The sequence below is a fragment of the Schistocerca nitens genome, chromosome 2 (genome assembly GCF_023898315.1).
Source record: "Schistocerca nitens isolate TAMUIC-IGC-003100 chromosome 2, iqSchNite1.1, whole genome shotgun sequence".
NCBI classification, from domain to species: Eukaryota; Metazoa; Arthropoda; class Insecta; order Orthoptera; family Acrididae; genus Schistocerca; species Schistocerca nitens.
The window spans coordinates 778,477,040-778,497,303 of record NC_064615.1 but is presented as its reverse complement, the minus strand read 5'-3'; the positions used below and the strand labels follow the sequence as shown (position 1 = coordinate 778,497,303).

Below are 20,264 nucleotides of genomic sequence, written 5' to 3'. Positions count from 1 at the left end.
TATGCTGATCTCTATTCCAGTTTACAGGTTTGGGAACTCTGGGAACCGAGGTGATGCAAAATACATACGAGGGTTGGAACTTTAATAGTGACAATTATTTATTTACATCTCGTACAAAATAGATAGGTGTTTGAAAGTTTTACTGCCCTTGAAAGTAGTTACCATCATTGTGTATAATCCACTGCCAGCGATATGCAAGTCGTAGGATATTCTTAGCAGTGCCAGTTGTATTGACAGTTCGAGCGGTGCGGTCTGTTGCCCGACGAATTTGTAGCAGTTCTGAAGCGAATGCCGTGAAGTGTTTCCTTCAGTTTAGAAATCGAGTTGAACTTACGAGGGCTTAAGTCAGGGGAGTGGAGTAGGTGGTATAGCACTTAGCAGACCCATCAGTAACTGCTTGCACTGTACGTGCTTGAGCATTGTCCTGCAAAATGATGGTCAGGTTCTGCAGAAAGTGTCATCACTTCTGTCTCTATGCTTTCCATTTTTGGAAAACAACCTATGACCAGCTTAGAGACAGAAGTGATTGACACTTTCTGCAGGACCTGACCATCATTTTGCAGGACAGTGCACAAGCACGTACAGTGCAAGCTGTTACTGATTTGTTTGAATGATGGGGCTGCTAAGTGCTATACCACCCACTGCACTCCCCTGACTTAAGCCCTCGTGAATTCATCTCGGTTTCTAAACAGAAGGAAACACTTCACGGCATTCGCTTCAGAACTGCTACAAATTCGTTGGGCAATAGACCGCGCCGCTCGAACTGTCAACACAACTTGCACTGCTTAGAGTATCCTACGACTTCCACATCGCTGGCAACGAGTTATACACAATGCTGGTGACTACTCTGAAGGTCAGTAAAACTTTGAAACACGTATCTATTTTTTACGAGCTGTAAAGAAATAGTTTCCACTATTGAAGTTCCAACTCACGAATATATACGCTTCTCTTGAAATGTTTTTGATGGGGTCATGACCCTCCATGAACACTCTACTCTTCCTCTCCTCCTTCCCCTCCCCATTAACCCCACCCCGTCTCGTCTTTCCCCCCTCTCCGGTCCCCTCCCCCTCTCCTCTCCTCCCTCCCCCCTCTCAGCACCCCTCCCCGTCTCCTCCCTCCATCCCCCTTATCCCACGGGTCGCTTCTTGTCGCCCGCACTCGACGCAGAGACGAGGTCGCGTGGTTTTATTGCGGGCTGGGGTGCCTAACACTATTTGCTGCGGCATAAAGGGAGGCAGTGGTGGAGGCGGCAGTGGCGGGGGGCAGGGGACGTAATGAAAGTAAAGCGGGCAAGGGCGGCGCCGCGCTGCAGCCGATAACGCGTGTTAAACGCGCCGCTGCTGCCGCCTGTTGTCGCGCGGTTGCTTAAGCCGAATTCCGTATCCATTAAAAGTGCGGCCGCTTTTACAAGCTGCTCGAGGTGTATTTTATTCAGCTCCCCGCTTGGCTATCTGACACCCATTTCTTTTCCTTGTTTACGCGACCTGTAAATTTAAAACGCCGCCTCTCCGATTTTTCATTACCGATATTAACGCCACTTTTTAATGGACTCACAGATAATGTTCACGATGTAGTGAGAACCGGAAACTTAGGTCGTGCGTTTTATACATTTGACGCTGCTTAACTAAGAGTAATTTAGTACCTCCACCTTTATGTTTTTATTCGCTCGTTTATATTTTTCAGCATCCCAGTTTACCGTACACCGACTTGTTGTTTGTTTACAGATCACTTTCCACGAGTTGGCGTTGTTGGCTGTATTGCTGATGGCGGGCACGATAATCTAAATAATAGAGCCTTGCCTGACGCAGCTACCATTATTTAAACAACACTTGCTCCCTACATCCAGTAGTTGCCGGAAAACGTGTTTGAGTGACTCGCCTGATTACACCATGGTCCCATAAATTTAACGTACCTAATTACCTAAGATCTTTTCCTGTCTGTTCGTACTAGTTGGCATTAGTAGTACTACCTCTCAAGTATGTGTGGATCTGATAGGGTAGCCTGCTCCGGTCCAGCATCTTATCTGTGGAGTTGAATTTTTGACATACTAATTGTAACTGTGATTTTAGGAATTTGCCTATAGCAGCACCAAACTGCACAAATGTTTTGTGAGACGTTGTGGCCACTTTAAATTCACTCAAGAAACGATGTGAGTCTTGACCACCGTATTAATTAATTTTATACAATCTTACGCGTTTCTGCCTTAAGGCATTGTCGAAGTGTCAAAATATCTATTAACACATTCTTAGGTAAAACGAAGCTTAATTTGTGAAACATGGATTGGAAGTATCTGGCCTACATTGCTTGATGACATTTGAGTGCAGACTGACTCAACTGACTCACTCAGTTTACACGCAAATGAACATAGTTGGTCAGATTTTTTGTGTCCATGTTTGAATAATTTAGTTTCGTTTTGCCTAAAAATGTGTTAAAGATATGTTGAGCCTTTGACTGTGGCGTAAGGCCAAAATGCGTAAGGCAGTATAAAATTAAGAAATACAGTGAGTCTTTTCGTGTATATTTCTGCATTACTAGTATTTGTGCCCTAGAAAGTGTTACAGAAATATGTAGCTCCAATTTTCTACCGCTCTGCTATGTAATGTTAAAAGTCTCAGACGTACTTTTACACACCATTATTCATTGTAATTACCAACAGCATACATAGAATAACCAAGAAATTCAGACTACAGATTACATGTTAATATCGACACGTTTAAAATGTAAAAAAAAAGCTTTTCTAAATATATTGCTATTAAAAAAAGTGATACGCTGAACATACAAAAATAGAGAAATTTGGCACATTATGATAAGGAAATTAATACAGTACACAGATAAGGATACCTTTAGCTTTATGGAAAGCAAGAACAAGTCGCAAGATCTCAGATGAGGAGGTAAAACGCTTACCTGATCTCTTAGCAAAACATCCACAATTGTCGTTGCTGCGTGTGCTCGTGCGTTGTACTCTCATAGAAGGAGGAGACAATTCTTTATGACTCTGTACCCTCCAGCACCCGAGAGCCTCTTACATGCATCAGACGCCACCAGAATTGAACGTCAGTACAACGTTGTGATAGAAATGATTTTGAGGTTGTTCTGTGTGGTACAGACTAAATACAGTTTATATTTGGCAGTATGCGTTTCGCCCATGTTGATTTGAAGCATGAGAGCTGCATCAAACCAGTCTCAGGACTGAAGACCACAACAACAGCAGATTTGAAGCATCCGCATTGGCCCATTTATCTCGATCACCCCAAAAAACCTTGTTTGCAGTAGTGGAATAAAAAGTTGTTTAGCTAGCAGGAGGACATTAACCACCGTGATTCGCGATCTTATAATTTTGTTCGTTATCAAGACATGAAGAGTAGTACATTTTCCTGTAGCACCCCATAATTTTTATTCGGTAATCCATTTCCTTTCCTCGAGAGTTGTTCAAAAATGTTCAAAAACGCTGAACAGAGCGTCATTAAGAACGTAACACGAAATTGACTTCGGCTGTTCTGTACTGCCACACATTGCTGGCACGCGGGGTAACCTCCACTTGCTCGAGTTGACAGTAAACAGATAGAAACATAATGAAAATAGCCACCGGTTATCCAGTCAATTGGCTCCAGTTGAAGATTTGTGTGAGTACAGTGTCGACGAACGATGAGGAGGCAGAAACGCTACTCACAGAATGTACGTTCGAATTTTGCTTGTGTTTCAATTTGTATGTTGTCAACTCCGGCAGTGGACGAGTTACGCTAGCGCGAGTACCTTCACACTGAACTAGTACAGGAGAGTCAGTCAGTTAAGTGTTAACGTTATTAATAACTTCCTGTTTGCATGAATAGTACGCCGTATTACGTTTTTGAAGAAGATTTTGAATATAGAATACTGTATAAAATAGACTTACTGCTGTTAATATCTTCGTACCGAACGAAGTTAAAAGGAAGGCAGTCTTACTGATTAATGTCCCCCTGATAGCTATTGAAAATATGTTTGGTGCGTTTTCTGTTTTGCTTCTGGTCAAAAAGATATATTCGGTGGTCAACGGTAAACGGGACACCCTGTACATACATTATTCGCGCTGCCCTTTTATTGTAAACGATAAATATTCTTATTTATCGATTTGAATCCATTATCCCAGTGTCCTACCAGTGAGCCAAATCTACTACTTTCTAGGTACGATTAATCCTATCTAATCATTCCATTTTCTACCTCGATGCATTTTACTCAGTATGTTTTGAGGCACGAGTAAACAAACAGATGACGCAGCTGCTGCAGTGAGTGACTGTGTTGTTGCAGGCGGACAAGGAGAAGGCGGGGGCCGGCGACGCGTCGTCCGGCGGCAAGGCGGGCGAGAAGCGCAAGGCGGACGACAGCGAGCCCAGCAAGGACCTCAAAAAGGTACGTGGCGCTCCCGCCGAGTCTAGCTGACCTCGGACGGTGAATACGGGTACGTCATTCCAGGGAAACAGTGAGAATTCAAGCAAACATACAGGGTGCTTCACGTCAAAACATTATTGTGTCAGAAACTCAAGTCTCCACATTTTGCAAAAATGTACAAATACGTAGTATACCCACCGGCAATACTGTATTCGTAGCCATATCCAGACCAAGCTAGACCAATCCTGTATTCGTAAACTTAGTTAAAACAAATACAGAATATCATGTCCGTGAGCGAGCGTCGTCATGAAGTAGGTGGAGAGCATAAGCACTGGACATAATGGAATACGTGCTGCTTTTTCTTAGTTGATCATTTTACACACACACACACACACACACACACTTAGCTGGCAACAACCGCATTGCTGCTCGTCAGCCAAATGATTTTAAAATACGTGGGTGAGTCAAATGAAAACCTTACATTCGTAATAACAAATCGAAATTTCGCGCCGTTATCGTGTAAGTTAGTAAGCGTGCTACAAACAGCATGCAGAATGGCCTGTAGGTGGCAGCTCAGTGCAGATGCACACATACCCTCGCAGTATCAGTATAAAGATGGCCGCCCCACTCGCGACTTGCAACAGGGAAGAACAGCGTTCTGATATTCGGTTTTTGAAGGTGTGAAACCTATTGAAATTCCTCGACGAATGAAGGTTCAGTACGGTGGTGCATGTTTGTCACAGCAGCAAGTCTACGAATGGAGTAGGAAGTTCGCAAATGATGTGACTTCAGTGGAAGATGCTCCTCGTCCAGGTCAGGAACAACGAGTTGTGACTCCACAGAACATTGCAGCAGTTGAAGTCATAGTGAAGGAAAACCGCCGAGTGACACTGAATGACATTGCAGCATGTTTACAGATTAGTCATGGGTCAGCACACCACATTGTGCACGATGTGCTCCAGTTTCACAAAGTGTCTGCAAGATGGGTGCCACGGCAGCTGACTCCTGAAATGAGAGAACGACGTGTTGATGCTTGTGAAGAACTTCTTCGGCGGTTTGAATGAGAAGGTGATGGCTTCCTTGCAAGAATCTTTACTGGGGACGAAACCTGGGTTCACTTTATGTTTGGACCACTCAGAGACGCAATGGGGGGAAAGAAGTTCCGTTCTAATGAAGAGATACGCCACGCGCTGCATGAATGGTTGCGCGGACTACCAAAAGAATTTTCTTCTAAAGGAATTTATGCACTTTGTAAGCGTTGGAGGACTTGCATTGAGCGTGGGGGAGATTATGTTGAAAAGTTATTAATCTTTGTACCACTTCTGCACAATAAATAATATTTAAAAAATATTGAAGGTTTTCATTTGACTCGCCCTCGTATATGCATCTAGCGTTTTAAAGCTAATAACATTAAAATTATACAACCAATATATAATAAAGATTTCTTCTGATGATTTATTGTAAAAGGTCAGACCATGATGGTACAGGAATGATACTGCTATCCGGTAATTCCGTGGGGATAAGCTCCTAAGTTCCCACTAAATGCTGTGTATAGGGAGAAGGAAGGGTGGAGGGATGGGGGTCGCTATGTCTGATACCAAGGTTGGGAAGTGCGGGATGGGAGTGAGGGGCTTGGAAACACAAATGGCAGCAGGAAGAGGAGTGAGCGAGGATGGTTGAGGGGCTGGAGGAGGCTTTGTGGCCTTGTTACCACCAAATTACAGGGCGACTACGTCTGTAGTTGGTACGATGGATAGATGTCGGAACGAATTTCTGGATCAGAAAGAGAAAACTATTGAAATGTACTTGCTGTAGGATATGGACTTGGGAGGTGTGGGACTTTTCGATATAGGTTCAGCATCAACCCAGGATTGGAGTTTTCGGCAATTGAATAAAATTCGAGAAGATATTCAAGGAATTTGAGGAGTAGTATAAGATGCGCGTAGGAGAAGGAAGAGTGGTCCGGAAATTGAGAAAGCGTGCGTAACACACTAGGAGTGGTAAAGCTGTGAGGATCGTGGAAGGGCGTAACCCCCATGTACGGCACGTTATTGGTGTTAGTCGTATTTTGTGGTCCTGCCTTCCTCCATAACATACTCTCGAGAGCCAAGCATTGTCGCCACGCGGCCCTGGCAGCCCGTCCCAGCGCCGCTCTCAGTGGAAAACCCTCTACTCGGTACGCCGCTAGTAGGCTAGCTGGCAAACAATCTCACCCTCATTGGCTCGTGTTGTAGGGGAAGGAGTAGAAGAAAAGGTTTCAGGGGAAGATGGGCTTGGGACAAGGAATGAGAGAGGAGAATGATTAATTGAGTTCTGTAATAAATTTCAGCTAGTAATAGCTAATACTCTGTTCAAGAATCACAAGAGGAGCAGGAGGTATACTTGGAAAATGCTGGTGATACGAGAAGATTTCAATTAGATTACGTCATGGTCAGACAGAGATTCCGGAATCAGGTAGTGGATTGTAAGGCGTACCCAGAAGGAGATACAGACTCAGATCACAATGTAGTAGTGATGAAGAGTAGACTGAAGTTCAAGAGATTAGTCAGGAAGAATTCATACGCATAGAAGTGGGACACAGAAGTACTAAGGGATGACCAGTCACGCTTGAAGTTTTCTAAGTGTACAGATACAGCAATAAGGAATAGCTCAGTAGGCAGTACTGTTGTAGAGGAATAGACATCTCTAAAGGGCAATCAGAGAAGTTGGAAAGATAAACATAGGCACAAAGAGCGTAACTGCGAAGATATCATGGGTAACAAAAGAAATACTGCAGCTGATCGATAAAAGGCGGAAGTACAAAAATGTTCCGATAACTCAGGAATACGGAAATATAAGACGCTGAGAAATGAAATAAATAGGAAGTGCAGGGAGGCTAAGACAAAATGACTGTATGAAAAATGTGAAGAAATAAAAAAAGAAATGGTTGTCAGAAGGACTAACTCAGCATACAGGAAGATCAAAACAACCTCCGGTAACATTAAAAGCAAGGGTGGTAACGTTAAGAGGCAACGAGAATTCCACTGTTAAATGTGAGCAGAGGGCGAATAGGTGGAAAGAGTACATTGAAGGCCTCTGTGAGAGGAAAGACTTGTCTGATGTGATAGCAGAAGAAAAAGGAGTCGATTTAGAAGAGATAAGGAATCCAGTTTTAGAATCAGAGTTTAAGAGAGCTTTGGAGGACTTACGTTCAAATAAGGCAGAAGGAATAGATAAAATTCCATCAAAATTTCTAAAATTATTGGGGAAAGTGGCAACAGAATGATAATTAACGTTGGTGTGTAGAATATATGAGTCTGGCGACGTACTATCTGTCTTTCGGAAGAATGTGATCCACACAATTCCGAAGACTGCAAGAGCCGACAAGTGCGAGAATTGTCGCACAGTCGGCTTAACAGCTCATGCACCCAAGTTGCTGACAAGAATAATATACAGCAGAATGGAAAAGAAAATTGAGGATGTGCTAGATGACTATCAGTTTGGCTTATATGGTAAATGTACCAGAGAGGCAATTCTGATGTTGCGGTTGAAAATGGAAGCAAGACTAAAGAAAAATCAAGAAACTTTCTTAGGATTTGTGGACCTGGAAAAAAACGTTCGACGATGTAAAATGGTGCAAGATGTTCGAAATTTTGAGAGAAACAAGCGTAAGCTATAGGGAGAGACGGTTAATGTACAATATGTAGAAGAGCCGAGAGGGAATAGTAAGAGTGGTCGACCAGGAACGAAGCGCCCGGATGTAGTCTTTCCGCCGTACTGTTCAATATGTACGTATAAGAAGCAATGACGGAATAATAGAAAGGTTCAAAAATGGTTCAAATGGCTCTGAGCACTACGCGACTTAACTTCAGAGGTCATCAGTCGCCTAGAACTTAGAACTAATTAAACCTAACTAACCTAAGGACATCATACACATCCATGCCCGAGGCAGGATTCGAACCTGCGACCGTAGCGGTCGCTCGGCTCCAGACTATAGCGCCTAGAACCGCACGGCCACACCGGCCGGCAAAGAAAGGTTCAGGAGTGGAATAAAAATTCGAGGTGAAAAGATATCAATGACACGATTCGCTGATGGCATTGCTACCCTGAATGGACGTTAAAAAGAATTACATGATATGCTTAATGGAATGCAGTCTAATGAGTACAGAATAGGTTGAAAGTAAATCGAAGAAAGACTAAATTAATGAGAAGTAACAGAAATGAGAACAGCGAGAAACTTAACATAAGCATTGAAGGGTTCGAAGGACAAAGTTAAGGAATTCTGCTACCGAGGCAGCAAAATAACCAAGGACGGACGGAGCAAGGAGGACATTGAAAGCAGACTATCACTGGGAAAAACAGCATTCTTGACCAAGAGAAGTCTACTAGTATCAAACATAGGCCATTATTTTAGGAAGAAGTTCCTTAGAATGTACGTCTAGAGCACAGCATTGTGTGGTAGTAAATCATCGACTGCGGGAAAGCCGGAACAGAAGGGAATCGAAGCACTTGAGATGTGGTGCTACAGGCGAATGTTGAAAAGTAGGTGGACTGATAAGGTAAGGAATGAGGGGGGTGGGGGGGGGGTGGGTTCTGCGCAGAATCGCAGAGGAAAGGAATTTATGTAAAAGATAAGGAGAAGGGACAGTATAATAGGACATCTGTAAATACATCGGGGATTGACTTCCGTGGTACTAGAGGGAGCTGTAGAGGCAGAAGCTGTACGTACGTTGCAAGTCCTACTCTGAGATGAAGAGATTGGTGCAGAAGAGGAATATGTGGCGGGCCGCATCAGACCATGCGGAACACTAATGACCCATTAAAAAAAACCGTATTTGGTGTAACTGAATCTCGTATCATTTCCAAAGTCCTATACATTGCAGTGAACTAGTTTTTGTTTTCACACAACAAAATGCAACTCCAGTAACTTGCAATTAATGCTGAAAACACAAACTTCGAAACTCGTTTTGCGTATTAAATAAAATATAAATGCAGTAGAAAGCGGATTTGTCACCACACACTTTAAACGAAATGTTACCAGGGCGTCGACAGTTTTCTGTCTTACGTGAACTCTGTGGTAAACGACGAATAACGACGTTTACCATACACACGATACACGGCTGGAGTGTATATTGACAGGCGTGATGTTTTCATTTATTGGTTCTCTATTACAAACTATGGCTACAAGATGTTTTGTGGAAAGCATTGACACATGCTGTAAGTAGGCTGTTTAGGTTTTTATATTGGTAATGCCACGTAACGCTCTGTATGAAAATCACTGGCTGTGCTGTGTGCAGTCTGTGGCTAGTTTGCATTGTTGTTGGCCATTGTAGCGTTGGGCAGTTGGCTGTTAACAGCGCGTAGCATTGCGCAGTTGGAGGTGAGCCGCCAGCAGTGGTGTATGTGGGGAAGTGAGATGGCAGATTTTTGAGAGCGGATGATCTGGACGTGTGTCCATCAGAGACAGTACATTTGTAAGACTGGATGTCATGAACTGATATATATAATATGACTTTTGAACAATATTAAGGTAAATACATTGTTTGTTCTCTATCAAAATCTTTCATTTGCTAACTATGCCTATCAGTAGTTAGTGCCTTCAGTAGTTTGAATCTTTTATTTAGCTGGCAGTAGTGGCGCTCGCTGTATTGCAGTAGTTCGAGTAACGAAGATTTTTGTGAGATAAGTGATTTGTGTAAAGTATAGGTTAATGTTAGTAAGGGCCATTCTTTTGTAGGGATTATTAAAAGTCAGATTGCGTTGCGCTAAAAAATATTGTGTGTCAGTTTAAGCACAGTAATTCATTAATTTTTCTAAGGGGACGTTTCAATGCCACAGAATGTACCTGCAAAATTATATCTTTGTACGACTCATAGTACACGAGATACGACGTCATATGCTTTCAGATTCATGAAAAATTTGCTTCTGTTTAATATGTAGCGCAAATTACGCAGACTATATTCATTTCGTGTTTCATAATGAGAGCACTTAGCGACTTCCAAAGAACTTCACACAAAATTTCAAACCTTTTCTAAACATGTTCTAGTTTACATTCTTAACATCAAATATTTTACACAATAAATCATTTATAATCAGCAGTTTGAAGCTACTTTATACACGAGTTCAACTATTGAAAGAATTGAGGGTTGACTGGCAAAATACTAAAATAGTTAATAATGTTTTCGGTCGAAAAGTCAAACATGTTAGTATTTTATAAGATGACGCGGCAGTACTCTCAGAAAGATTTGAATGAGACATATACACAATGTTTAGGGATTAATAGGAGTGTTATACAAACATTGCATATAACCCATTCATTACTTTCTCACTGTCATCCCCCCCCCCCCCCCCCCCCAAGAGAATTTCTCCCATATATTTTGCTCAGTGTGGAAGAAGACGACGAGTTGGTAAAAGTATGTGGATATTGGGGCTGGGGAGGGGGGGTTGGAGATAGCGCTTTTGACTGAGGTCGGCAATGGCAATAGGGTCAGCAGTGGTCTTAACCTGGGCGGCCTTTTCATTTATGAGGGCGAGAAAGCCACAGGCTTTGTACGGGAGGGTGTATTAGTGGCTCGTCATAAAAATAGATGGGGTGGGGCGTTTACGAGCCGGCTGGCTCCTCAGAAAACCAATTTCGCCGGCTGCAGCGGCGGCGGGATGCCGCGGTGCGTATCGCAGATTGCGAGACGGCGCAGAGGCCCTAATGGAGAGCCGGAATTCGCCGTCCGCAATTACAGCGGCCCGGGACACCCGAACCCCGCCATATTGCCGGACTGCCGCCACTGCTGCCAGCCTCGGCTAATAGCAGCGCAGCGCCAAATCACCGCCTGCTCGCGTTGCGATCACGCACACCCGCTTTCATCACTAATGTCGTGTTCACATTTGGTGGATTTCACGGTTAACCGGTTTAGACTCTAATGATTCTTCGTCACAACTAGTATCTTGTTACAAAAGTAGCGCTTCAGGTTGCCCCCTAGCACAACAAAGCACACCTTCCGCATGACCAGGCATGGCCACGTTGAGTCCAGATGACGGCTTGAGGTGTTACTTTCATAACAAGGTACTGGTTCTGATGATGACTCATTAGTGGCGATGTCGGTAAACTATCTAATCCACCAAATACGATCAAGATGTTTGTGAATAAAATCGTGTTACAAATAGATCGCATGCTCTAGTCTGACGGTGTCAGACTTCATTGAACCCGCCTGCTTTCTTTCTCACCACCATCCACTAGCAGTTTCATGATGAATTTGGCCTCTTTGTATCTCCAGATATTATTTTCATAGTATATGAGTGGATGACACAGTAATGTATCCATACGAGTTATAAAGCTATCGCGGCTGTTGATATTGAAGGTTAAAAATCTTCTCGGTGATTAGGACGCCTCATATTCCTCGTCGGCTCCCTCAGTCTTCTTAAGGGACTTGTAACTATCACGTCCATACAATCTATATAAATAAAAATGATGATCATTATATATATGTAACTTTTTGAGATTTTTTGTAAAAGAGTTTCCCTAGTATTAAATTTATAAAGAGTTCTATATTACTTATATTTAAGAAATAGGTATATATAAGAAAACGCACATTCCAGTGCAAACTTTTGCCAAAATTTCAAAGCATTCGGGCCCGCATCTCGTGGTCGTGCGGTAGCGTTCTCGCTTCCCACGCCCGGGTTCCCGGGTTCGATTCCCGGCGGGGTCAGGGATTTTCTCTGCCTCGTGATGGCTGGGTGTTGTGTGCTGTCCTTAGGTTAGTTAGGTTTAAGTAGTTCTAAGTTCTAGGGGACTGATGACCATAGATGTTAAGTCCCATAGTGCTCAGAGCCACTTGATTTTCAAAGCATTCGGTCAAAAACTTTCGGAGGCCATTAGAAACATTTATATTTTCTATAATGGCTGTTTCTTCAGAATCTCAAATCTCCAAAAGTTGTTGACCGATTGCTACGAAATTTTGACACAAAGTTGATTCTAATACGTGCGTGATTTTAGTTACATAATTCCTTAATATATGTGTATTTAAATACATGTAATATATAAATACATATATATATAATATATACAGGGTGGAGAAAAATTGTGTCACGAAATTTTAACCCTGGATAGTTGATGCCAGTAGGAACCAAAATTACTATGTTGTGTAGGTCGCCAACTCACAATTCTTAAACCACGGAAACTTGGCGCCACGCGCTTCGATTGTCTGCGGGATTGCCCTGTTGCCGGATGCTCTGGACAACGCATGACCGCGAATGCTTTGCTTGCCGGAGATCGCAATGTATCCAAGGCGGCCCGCACGCTCGGTGGTAGCGCGCCAGCCTTCCTGCCTGGGGGCGAATCCGCCTGGGTCTTTACACATCCATTGTATTTTAATGATACGACGTACCGGGAACAAACCCGTCAACAGCTGTGACATCGCGTACAGAAAGTCCTTTACAAATTGTGTCTGCCCTGAAAAGGGCCTGTTTTGTAGCTAGGACATTGTTTACTTAAATCAGGTGCTCAAACTGGCGACTCTCTGACGCGACACAAGCTTGGTAACGTCGAACTGTGTTTTGACGAACTCTTTCAAAGATTCCTGGCATTGCCGTGATGTGATTGGCGGCATGTTGAATGAGATCCATTGACTCCTCTTCGTTTCTAGGTGGTTCGCATGTGGGTGGGTGAACTAGAATCTTGAAGAATCCCCACGGGAAAAAGTCCTGTGGCGTGAGGTCTGGTGATCGCGGGTGCCATGTCCTACGAGCATCTCCGCCAGTTATCCGGCCATCGAAGTGTTCATTTAAATGTCCGCGCATAGCACGACTGTTATGTGCGGTCGCCCCATCATGCTGCAACCACATGCGTAGCCGTTTGTCCAGGGGAACATCTTCCAGCAGACCGGGTAGAGTTTATTCCAAAAGTGAAGGTAATTTGCCCCGGTAAGTCGAGGAGGTAGACGGACCGGCCCAATCAAATGGTCACCCACAATGCCTGCCCAAATGTTGAGCGAAAATCGTTCCTGGTGTCCGTGGACGTACGTGACGTGAGGATATCCCATTGCCCAGTAATGAACGTTTCGAGTGTTGTAAAGGCCATCCCGATGGAAGGTGCACTCGTCGGTAAACAACAAAATGGCGGGACCTCGTGCAACACGTCGCAGAAAACACTGACAAAACCCTAGCCTGTGTTCATAGGATATAGATATTGGACAGGGTGGAAACTAAATGGACGCTGGCCGTCATCCCTCAAAACCCCCAAGTCTAACCTATGAGTGACCCCCATGTCTTTTCCAACCGCTCGAGCACTTCTCGTAGGTGCTTCCTCGAAGCTGTCGAACAGTCTCTCCAGATGCAGCATCCCATCGTGTTCGAGGTCTTCCAGCATCACCGTGATATCCTGCTAACGAGCCCGTTTCGCCAAGTAGCCGTTGAATTGCTGTAAACGTTTGCGGGTGTGGATGGCGTCTTCCTGAGTACCGTTCCTCATACAACCATCGAGCTTCATGCGCATTACCGTCGGCTAGACCATAAACAAAAACCATATCTCGATGTTCTTCAAACGATTACTGTACCGCCATGCTTACTGTATGACTAAATCGCAGCTGACGTGTGTGTGCTGCGAAGCGAAACTTACGTGTGAATGCCTCTGACGTGAAGTGGGGACAAACAGCAAGACCTATTCGACACGTGTATCACGTTGGGACACGGGCGGGGCGACAACCATAGCGCTGCCCGTCAACCGACGGACGGCAACAGGGCAATCCCACGGCCAGTCGGAGAGCGTGGCGCCAAGTTTCCGTAGTTTAAAAAAAAATGGCTCTGAGCACTATGGGACTAAACATCTATGGTCATCTGTCCCCTAGAACTTAGAACTACTTAAACCTAACTAACCTAAGGACGTCACACAACACCCAGCCATCACGAGGCAGAGAAATCCCTGACCCCGCCGGGAATCGAACCCGGGAACCCGGGCGTGGGAAGCGAGAACGCTACCGCACGACCACGAGATGCGGGCTCCGTAGTTTAAAAATGGTGCGTTGTCGACCTACACCACATTAGTAATTTTTGTTCCTACTGGCATCAGCTATCCAGGATTAAAATTTCGTGACATAATTTTTCTCTGCCCCGTATAAAGGGAGACATTGTTACCAAAAATTTCAAAATGTACCTTTTCCGATATACTTCGAATTTTTACACATTACTGTAATAAACGTTTAGACACATATAGACTCTATACTTTTCCATATATATGTGATAGTGAAACGTTGTTAACAAATAGGAAAGTTGTACTTATGGCTTATTGATTTGTGATTAAAATACCAGTACAGAATCTGAATTTGCCATAACACTAAACAAGACTCAAGGTCAGAGAGAGAGGGGGGGGGAGGAGATGGACAGAGAGATGGGAGGAAATGCACATGGGAAACGGGAAGGAGAGATGAGCAGAGAGAGAGGGAGAAGATGAACACAGAAATGCGGGATGAGGTGTTGGAGTGAGAGAGGCGCAGGAGGAGATGGAGAAAGAGAGAGAGAGAGAGAAAGAGAGAGAGGGAGAGAAGAGAGAGAGCGAGGATGAGAAGATTGACGGGGACGGAGGAGGAAGTGGACAGAGAAACGGGGAAGGGAGATGGACAGAGACAGGAGTCCAGTTCCGATACATTTTAGAAACGTGTGCTTTCTCTTTTCTTTCTTTTCCCTGTAAGCAGACTGAGTCACAGCAAAGCATGGCCAGGTACAGCTAGTCGTTTAATACAGGGTGAATTGGAACTCGATTGATATAATTTCGGAGATTGTTCAGGGAAATTTTTTTTGGTTGTAGGTAACCGTGGTATGGGGTGGCTCAGTACAAAATAACTGCATTTCGTTTAATTTATGATACCCGTTTATACTTACACGTGTGCTGTACTGAAACTGATCTGCCCAACTGTACAAATATCGGCGGTATGTGCTGTGTGTCTTGTTTACAGAAAAACTTGTTCCCTTCGTTCACGGTATTTGCTGTTGACAACAGTAAAGTCCATTTTTCTGTTCACCTTCTAGCTTGCATTTAGTATTGTTTCGTCCCGTCTCTCGTTTGTTGTCCCGGCTGTATTAATTAGACGTTTAACGGGCATACGCAGCATTATGGATGTGTTTACTGATGAAGAGTGTGTGGGTTCACATAATGCAATGGAAGAGCGGCACGACGACACTGTGCTCAGCTGTTTACAGAGCAAAAGCCACCACATCACAGAATTTCTGCATCGGCACATATAGGTGCCTATGAGAAATCAGATCATTGCCTGTTACAGTGGAAGATACTGACCTACGATGTTTTCCAGAATGTTTTCAATGCCCTACAGGTAGAAAGATAAATAAAGGTAACAAATCAGTTGAAATTTAGTTAGTCTGTAGCGAACCACCGGGGACCAAGGGTTCTTATAACAACATCCGCATCCTAAACTTCGTCATTGGAATTCGAAGTCTGGGTCTGTAAATGTGCTCGCTTTCGTCAGCGTTGTCATTGTAGGTAAAATTCCTATTCAGGTTCTTCTCCATACTCGACGATTCGACACCTCTGTTGGGATCTTCCTCGAAAACCTTCTTGCGTGACCCCCTCCCCCGGATGGTCGAACACTCGAAAACCAGTGTCGCCTTCACTTAAGCAGGAATATTTTCCTGTTCTCTTCCGAAAAAGTGGACTCATCATTAGAGATATACTTAGAGCTGGTAGCGAAGGATAGGGAGAGTAATGTTACTAAAACTTGAAATGTTGTCGTGGCGTACAGGGGCTCACAGCGTCCAGCCACATGTTGGACACCAGAAGACTTCTATGGGAGATTCTAGCCGAGGGGTCGAAATATCGGGTTTTTAGAAAAGTAGATGAAGACTTCGACACGACCCAATTTCGCAAAAGATTTCAAGCACACTCACACCTTCGAAGATGTTCGGAAAGTGGCTGGTTGTGCTTCGTAGGGGAAAGAAAGAAGGGAGTGTTAGCAGCGAAGGTGGTATTCTTTACCAGGATGTCCTGGTTCACGTCATCGTCGATTTCATCTCGTTGTCTGGAAAGTCGTTCGGCGTCATCAAAACAATGTTTTTTTATATCAAAAGTCTTCCGAATAGGTTCAATCCATTTCTCATTTTTTATGCTATCTTTTTGGTATCTATAACCTTATTACATCCATCAAACTCTGCAATTTGTTTTACGTATCTACTATTCATATAACGCTAACGGAGTTTTTCTCCACTGATACTTCTAGCCTCAAGGTAATTAATCCTGAATCCCTTCTAATTATGATTCTCCGTGCACTGTCTTCGCCGTCGCTATTTTGTTAATACCTCTTAATTTCGCAAATTACCTTTCTACTTCGTTAACATATGGCATTCTTCTATGGCACCACATTTCAGGTATTTACGAATTCACATTTCTCCGTATTTCCCACAGTGTACATTTCACCCCTATACACGCTGTACGCCATATACGAGGGTTGGAACTTTAATAGTGGCAACTATGTATTTGCAGCTCGTACAAACAGATACGTGTTTCAAAGTTTTACTGACCTTCAAAGTAGTCACCAGCATTGCGTATAACCCGTTGCCAGCGATGTGGAAGTCGTAGGGTACTCTTAGCAGTGCCACTTGTGTTGACAGTTCGAGCGGTACTGTCTATTGCCCAACGAATTTGTTGCAGTTCTGAAGCGAATACCGTGAAGTGTTTCATTCAGTTTAGAAATAGAGTTGAACGTATGAGGGCTTAAGTCAGGGGAATGCAGTAGGTGGTATAGTACTTTTAGCAGTTTCATCAGTCAAACAAATCAGTAACAGCTTGCACTGTACGTGCTTGAGCATTGTCCTGCAAAATGATGGTCAGGTCCTGCAGAAAGTGTCATTACTTCTGTCTCTAAGCTGGTCGTAGGTTGTGTTCCAAAAATGAACAGCATAGAGACAGAAGTGATGACACTTTCTGCAGGACCTGACCATCATTTTGCAGGACAATGCGGAATTGAAGTAAACACTTCACGACATTCGCTTCATAACTGCTACAAATTCGTCGGGCAATAGACCGCGCCGCTCGAACTGTCAACGTTACTTGCACTGCTAAGAGTATCCTACGACTTCCACATCGCTGGTAATGGGTTATACACAATGCTGGTGACTACTTTGAAGGTCAGTAAAACTGTGAGCCACGTATCTATTTCGTATGAGCTGTAAATAAATAGTTTCCACTATTAAAGTTACAACCCTCGTATATTTTTTCAGGAACTTCCTACTCCATAGTAATATCCGGTACTGGTAGGGCTCTGCTGTTGAAGAAAGCTTTCATCGCCTGCGCCAGTCGTTTTCCGAAACATACGTATTAAACCTGGACTGTATTACATGCAGTTTTGGCTTTCTAAACTACTAGAAGTGTTGAAGGCCCACTTCTTCCAGTCGAATGTTATGTAATTTTTCACATACGTATCACAGTAATAGTACTATAGAGACTAGGAAATGCCGTCTTGGCTCTAGGCTCGATGAAAGGAAAATCCTGATGTTCGCCTTCCCGTGGTAGAGAGAGGCAACGTTAGTGAGAAACAGCAAACGAATGCAGGGACAGAATGATTTCCGTTACGAGTAACCCCACTCTACCAAGTGCCAACGGCCACAGCCGTGGGCGGAAGAGACGGTAGAAACCTAGGACAGTCTCCAGCCCTTGGAAGGATAAAACTCTCGTAAAGGCGGAAGAACTCTTCACGGTTCAACGGCATAGGATGTGGAAGACAAGTGGAAACCACCACATTAAAGAGCTGCATGATATCCCAAGAAACAGCAGGTTGGTTTCACTTGAGTGAGAGCAGACAAAACGCGGTTGCCCCTGCTCCCTTAAGGATGCAGGTCACCTTTCCGGCTCAGTATTATGTAAAAATCAACACCTATTTCTTTCAGGCACTGTTTATAATGTATATCTTTTACAGTTTTTTGTTGATATCAGCTAATGCAGCACACTTTCTAAACCAATTAGAAGTATTTTGAATATTTTTGAAACTGCTTAGGGTTATTAAAAAAATTACAAAGAAACTGATGCAATTTTTTTTTTCCAAAATGCTTCCTAAAATTGAGGTACCATTTAATCCAATGTTATACGTTTGAAGGAGACTAAATTTTTACCAGATATGCGTGACATGAAGGCTGACGTACTAGATCTATTTAATTCCACCTATTATGTATATTACAAGGATAAAAAACATCTCACCTTACATTTTAATTTTTATAATCATTTTCTAATAAAACTGTTATTTTTTCTATAATTTAGTTGGTTCTGCAATAATGCTTAAGTCTACTACATAAGGATGAACTATTGCAAGATACAGAAAAAAATCAGAACAATGCTTTATAAACTTTATGAAATATTTGTACCTGAATTCTGAAAAATACAACTTGCGGGAAATTGCGAATGAAGATATGAGTCCAATTAAACTGTGCCTCGGAACATTCCTGAAGCATAGTCTTCATCCTGCAACATTTCTTCATATTCATGCTTCCTCTTGGCATTCCTTTTAGCACTTCTTGCTTCTTTGGTAACTTGAAGAGTGAATCTTTCAGCTTCATGCACCCATTGTCTGTCACATGCAAGCAATTGATCTTCCACATTAGAGCCACATTTTTATGCCTAAATTTCTCAGGACTTCCAACCTTCCTATCACTCCACCATTGAAACATATCACTGCATCTAGTACACCAACGTTTAATGTATTTAGCCGGCCGCTGTGGCCGAGCGGTTCTAGGCACTTCAGTCTGGAACCGCGCAACTGCTACGGTCGCAGGTTCGAATCCTGCCTCGGGCATGGATGTGTGTGGTGTCCTTAGGTTAGTTAGGTTTAAGTAGTTCTAAGTTCTAGGGGACTGATGACCTCAGAAGTTAAGTCTCATAGTGCTCAGAGCCATTTGAACCATTTTGATGTACTTAGTCCTATAAAAACATTCTTGGGTAATCTTTCCAATATGCAATGGTTGAAACGCTCACTGGTATTCTGAGTGCCCCCATGAAGACTGCTCATCTGTGGACAACTTACGAAAGTAGGTGGCCCATACAGCTTTTCCCATTGCTGTAACATTACTCACAGGTGCAGTTCGTCTAATGGCCAGTCCATAATAACTCTGAAGAAGGTCTGTTTCAGTTTCTGTAATTCTGCCTCGGCCAGACAGAGATTTTGCATCAGATAGCAACTTTCCTTTCATTTCTATTCGTAGCTTCCTCAATCTAGCACCCATCCTCTTTTGCACATGTCCACAACACTCCAGTTTTGTTACCAGGGTATCACCATAAACATTAAACTCATTAATTTTATTGAAAGCTTTTGAGTCCTCATCGCCTAGGTACTTCTTATATCTAACGTTACAAATGGGCACCGACCTCTGAAATATTTTTAGAGCTCCATCACACTCCATATCTCCGCTGTAACCTTCATAATGCTTAGAACAAAAAAATGGCTCAAATGGCTCTGAGCACTATGGGACTTAACATCTGAGGTCATCAGTCCCCTAGAACTTAGAACTACTTAAACCTAAGGACATCATACACATCCATGCCCGAGGCCGGATTCGAACCTGCGACAGTAGCAGTCGCGCGGTTCCGGACTGAAGCGCCTAGAACCGCTCGACCACCCGGGCCGGCAATGCTTAGAACATAGATGTTCAGTAGGTCCATCAGTGTTACGGTGGCAGGTGTGGCAATACTTAGATAAGCACTCAACATCAACTTTTCCATTCTCCAGAGAAGTAGCACCTACAACACCATTCAAGGAACGATGGCCTCGACGTTGCCATGTCCCATCAAGTGCAACAGCAATGTCCCTGGTTCCACTAATGTTTACAGTTTCTTCTACTTCACGTTTCATAGATGCTTTAGACACAATCGTCAAGGCACCTAAAAATATTTTTATGTACTTGCTGAACCTACTGGGAGGAAGAGGAAGGTCCAT

At 43.4% G+C, this 20,264-nt stretch overlaps 1 protein-coding gene across 1 annotated transcript in view; it reads left to right on the top strand.

Annotated features, from left to right (window-relative positions):
• LOC126237026 (pseudouridylate synthase RPUSD2) overlaps positions 1-20,264 on the top strand; it is an 882,831-nt gene that overhangs the window by 314,262 nt on the left and 548,305 nt on the right. Inside the window, exon 3 of the mRNA XM_049946770.1 lies at positions 4,285-4,386. Coding sequence (XP_049802727.1) covers positions 4,285-4,386 — 102 coding nt within the window. The remainder of the gene's footprint in view (positions 1-4,284; positions 4,387-20,264) is intronic.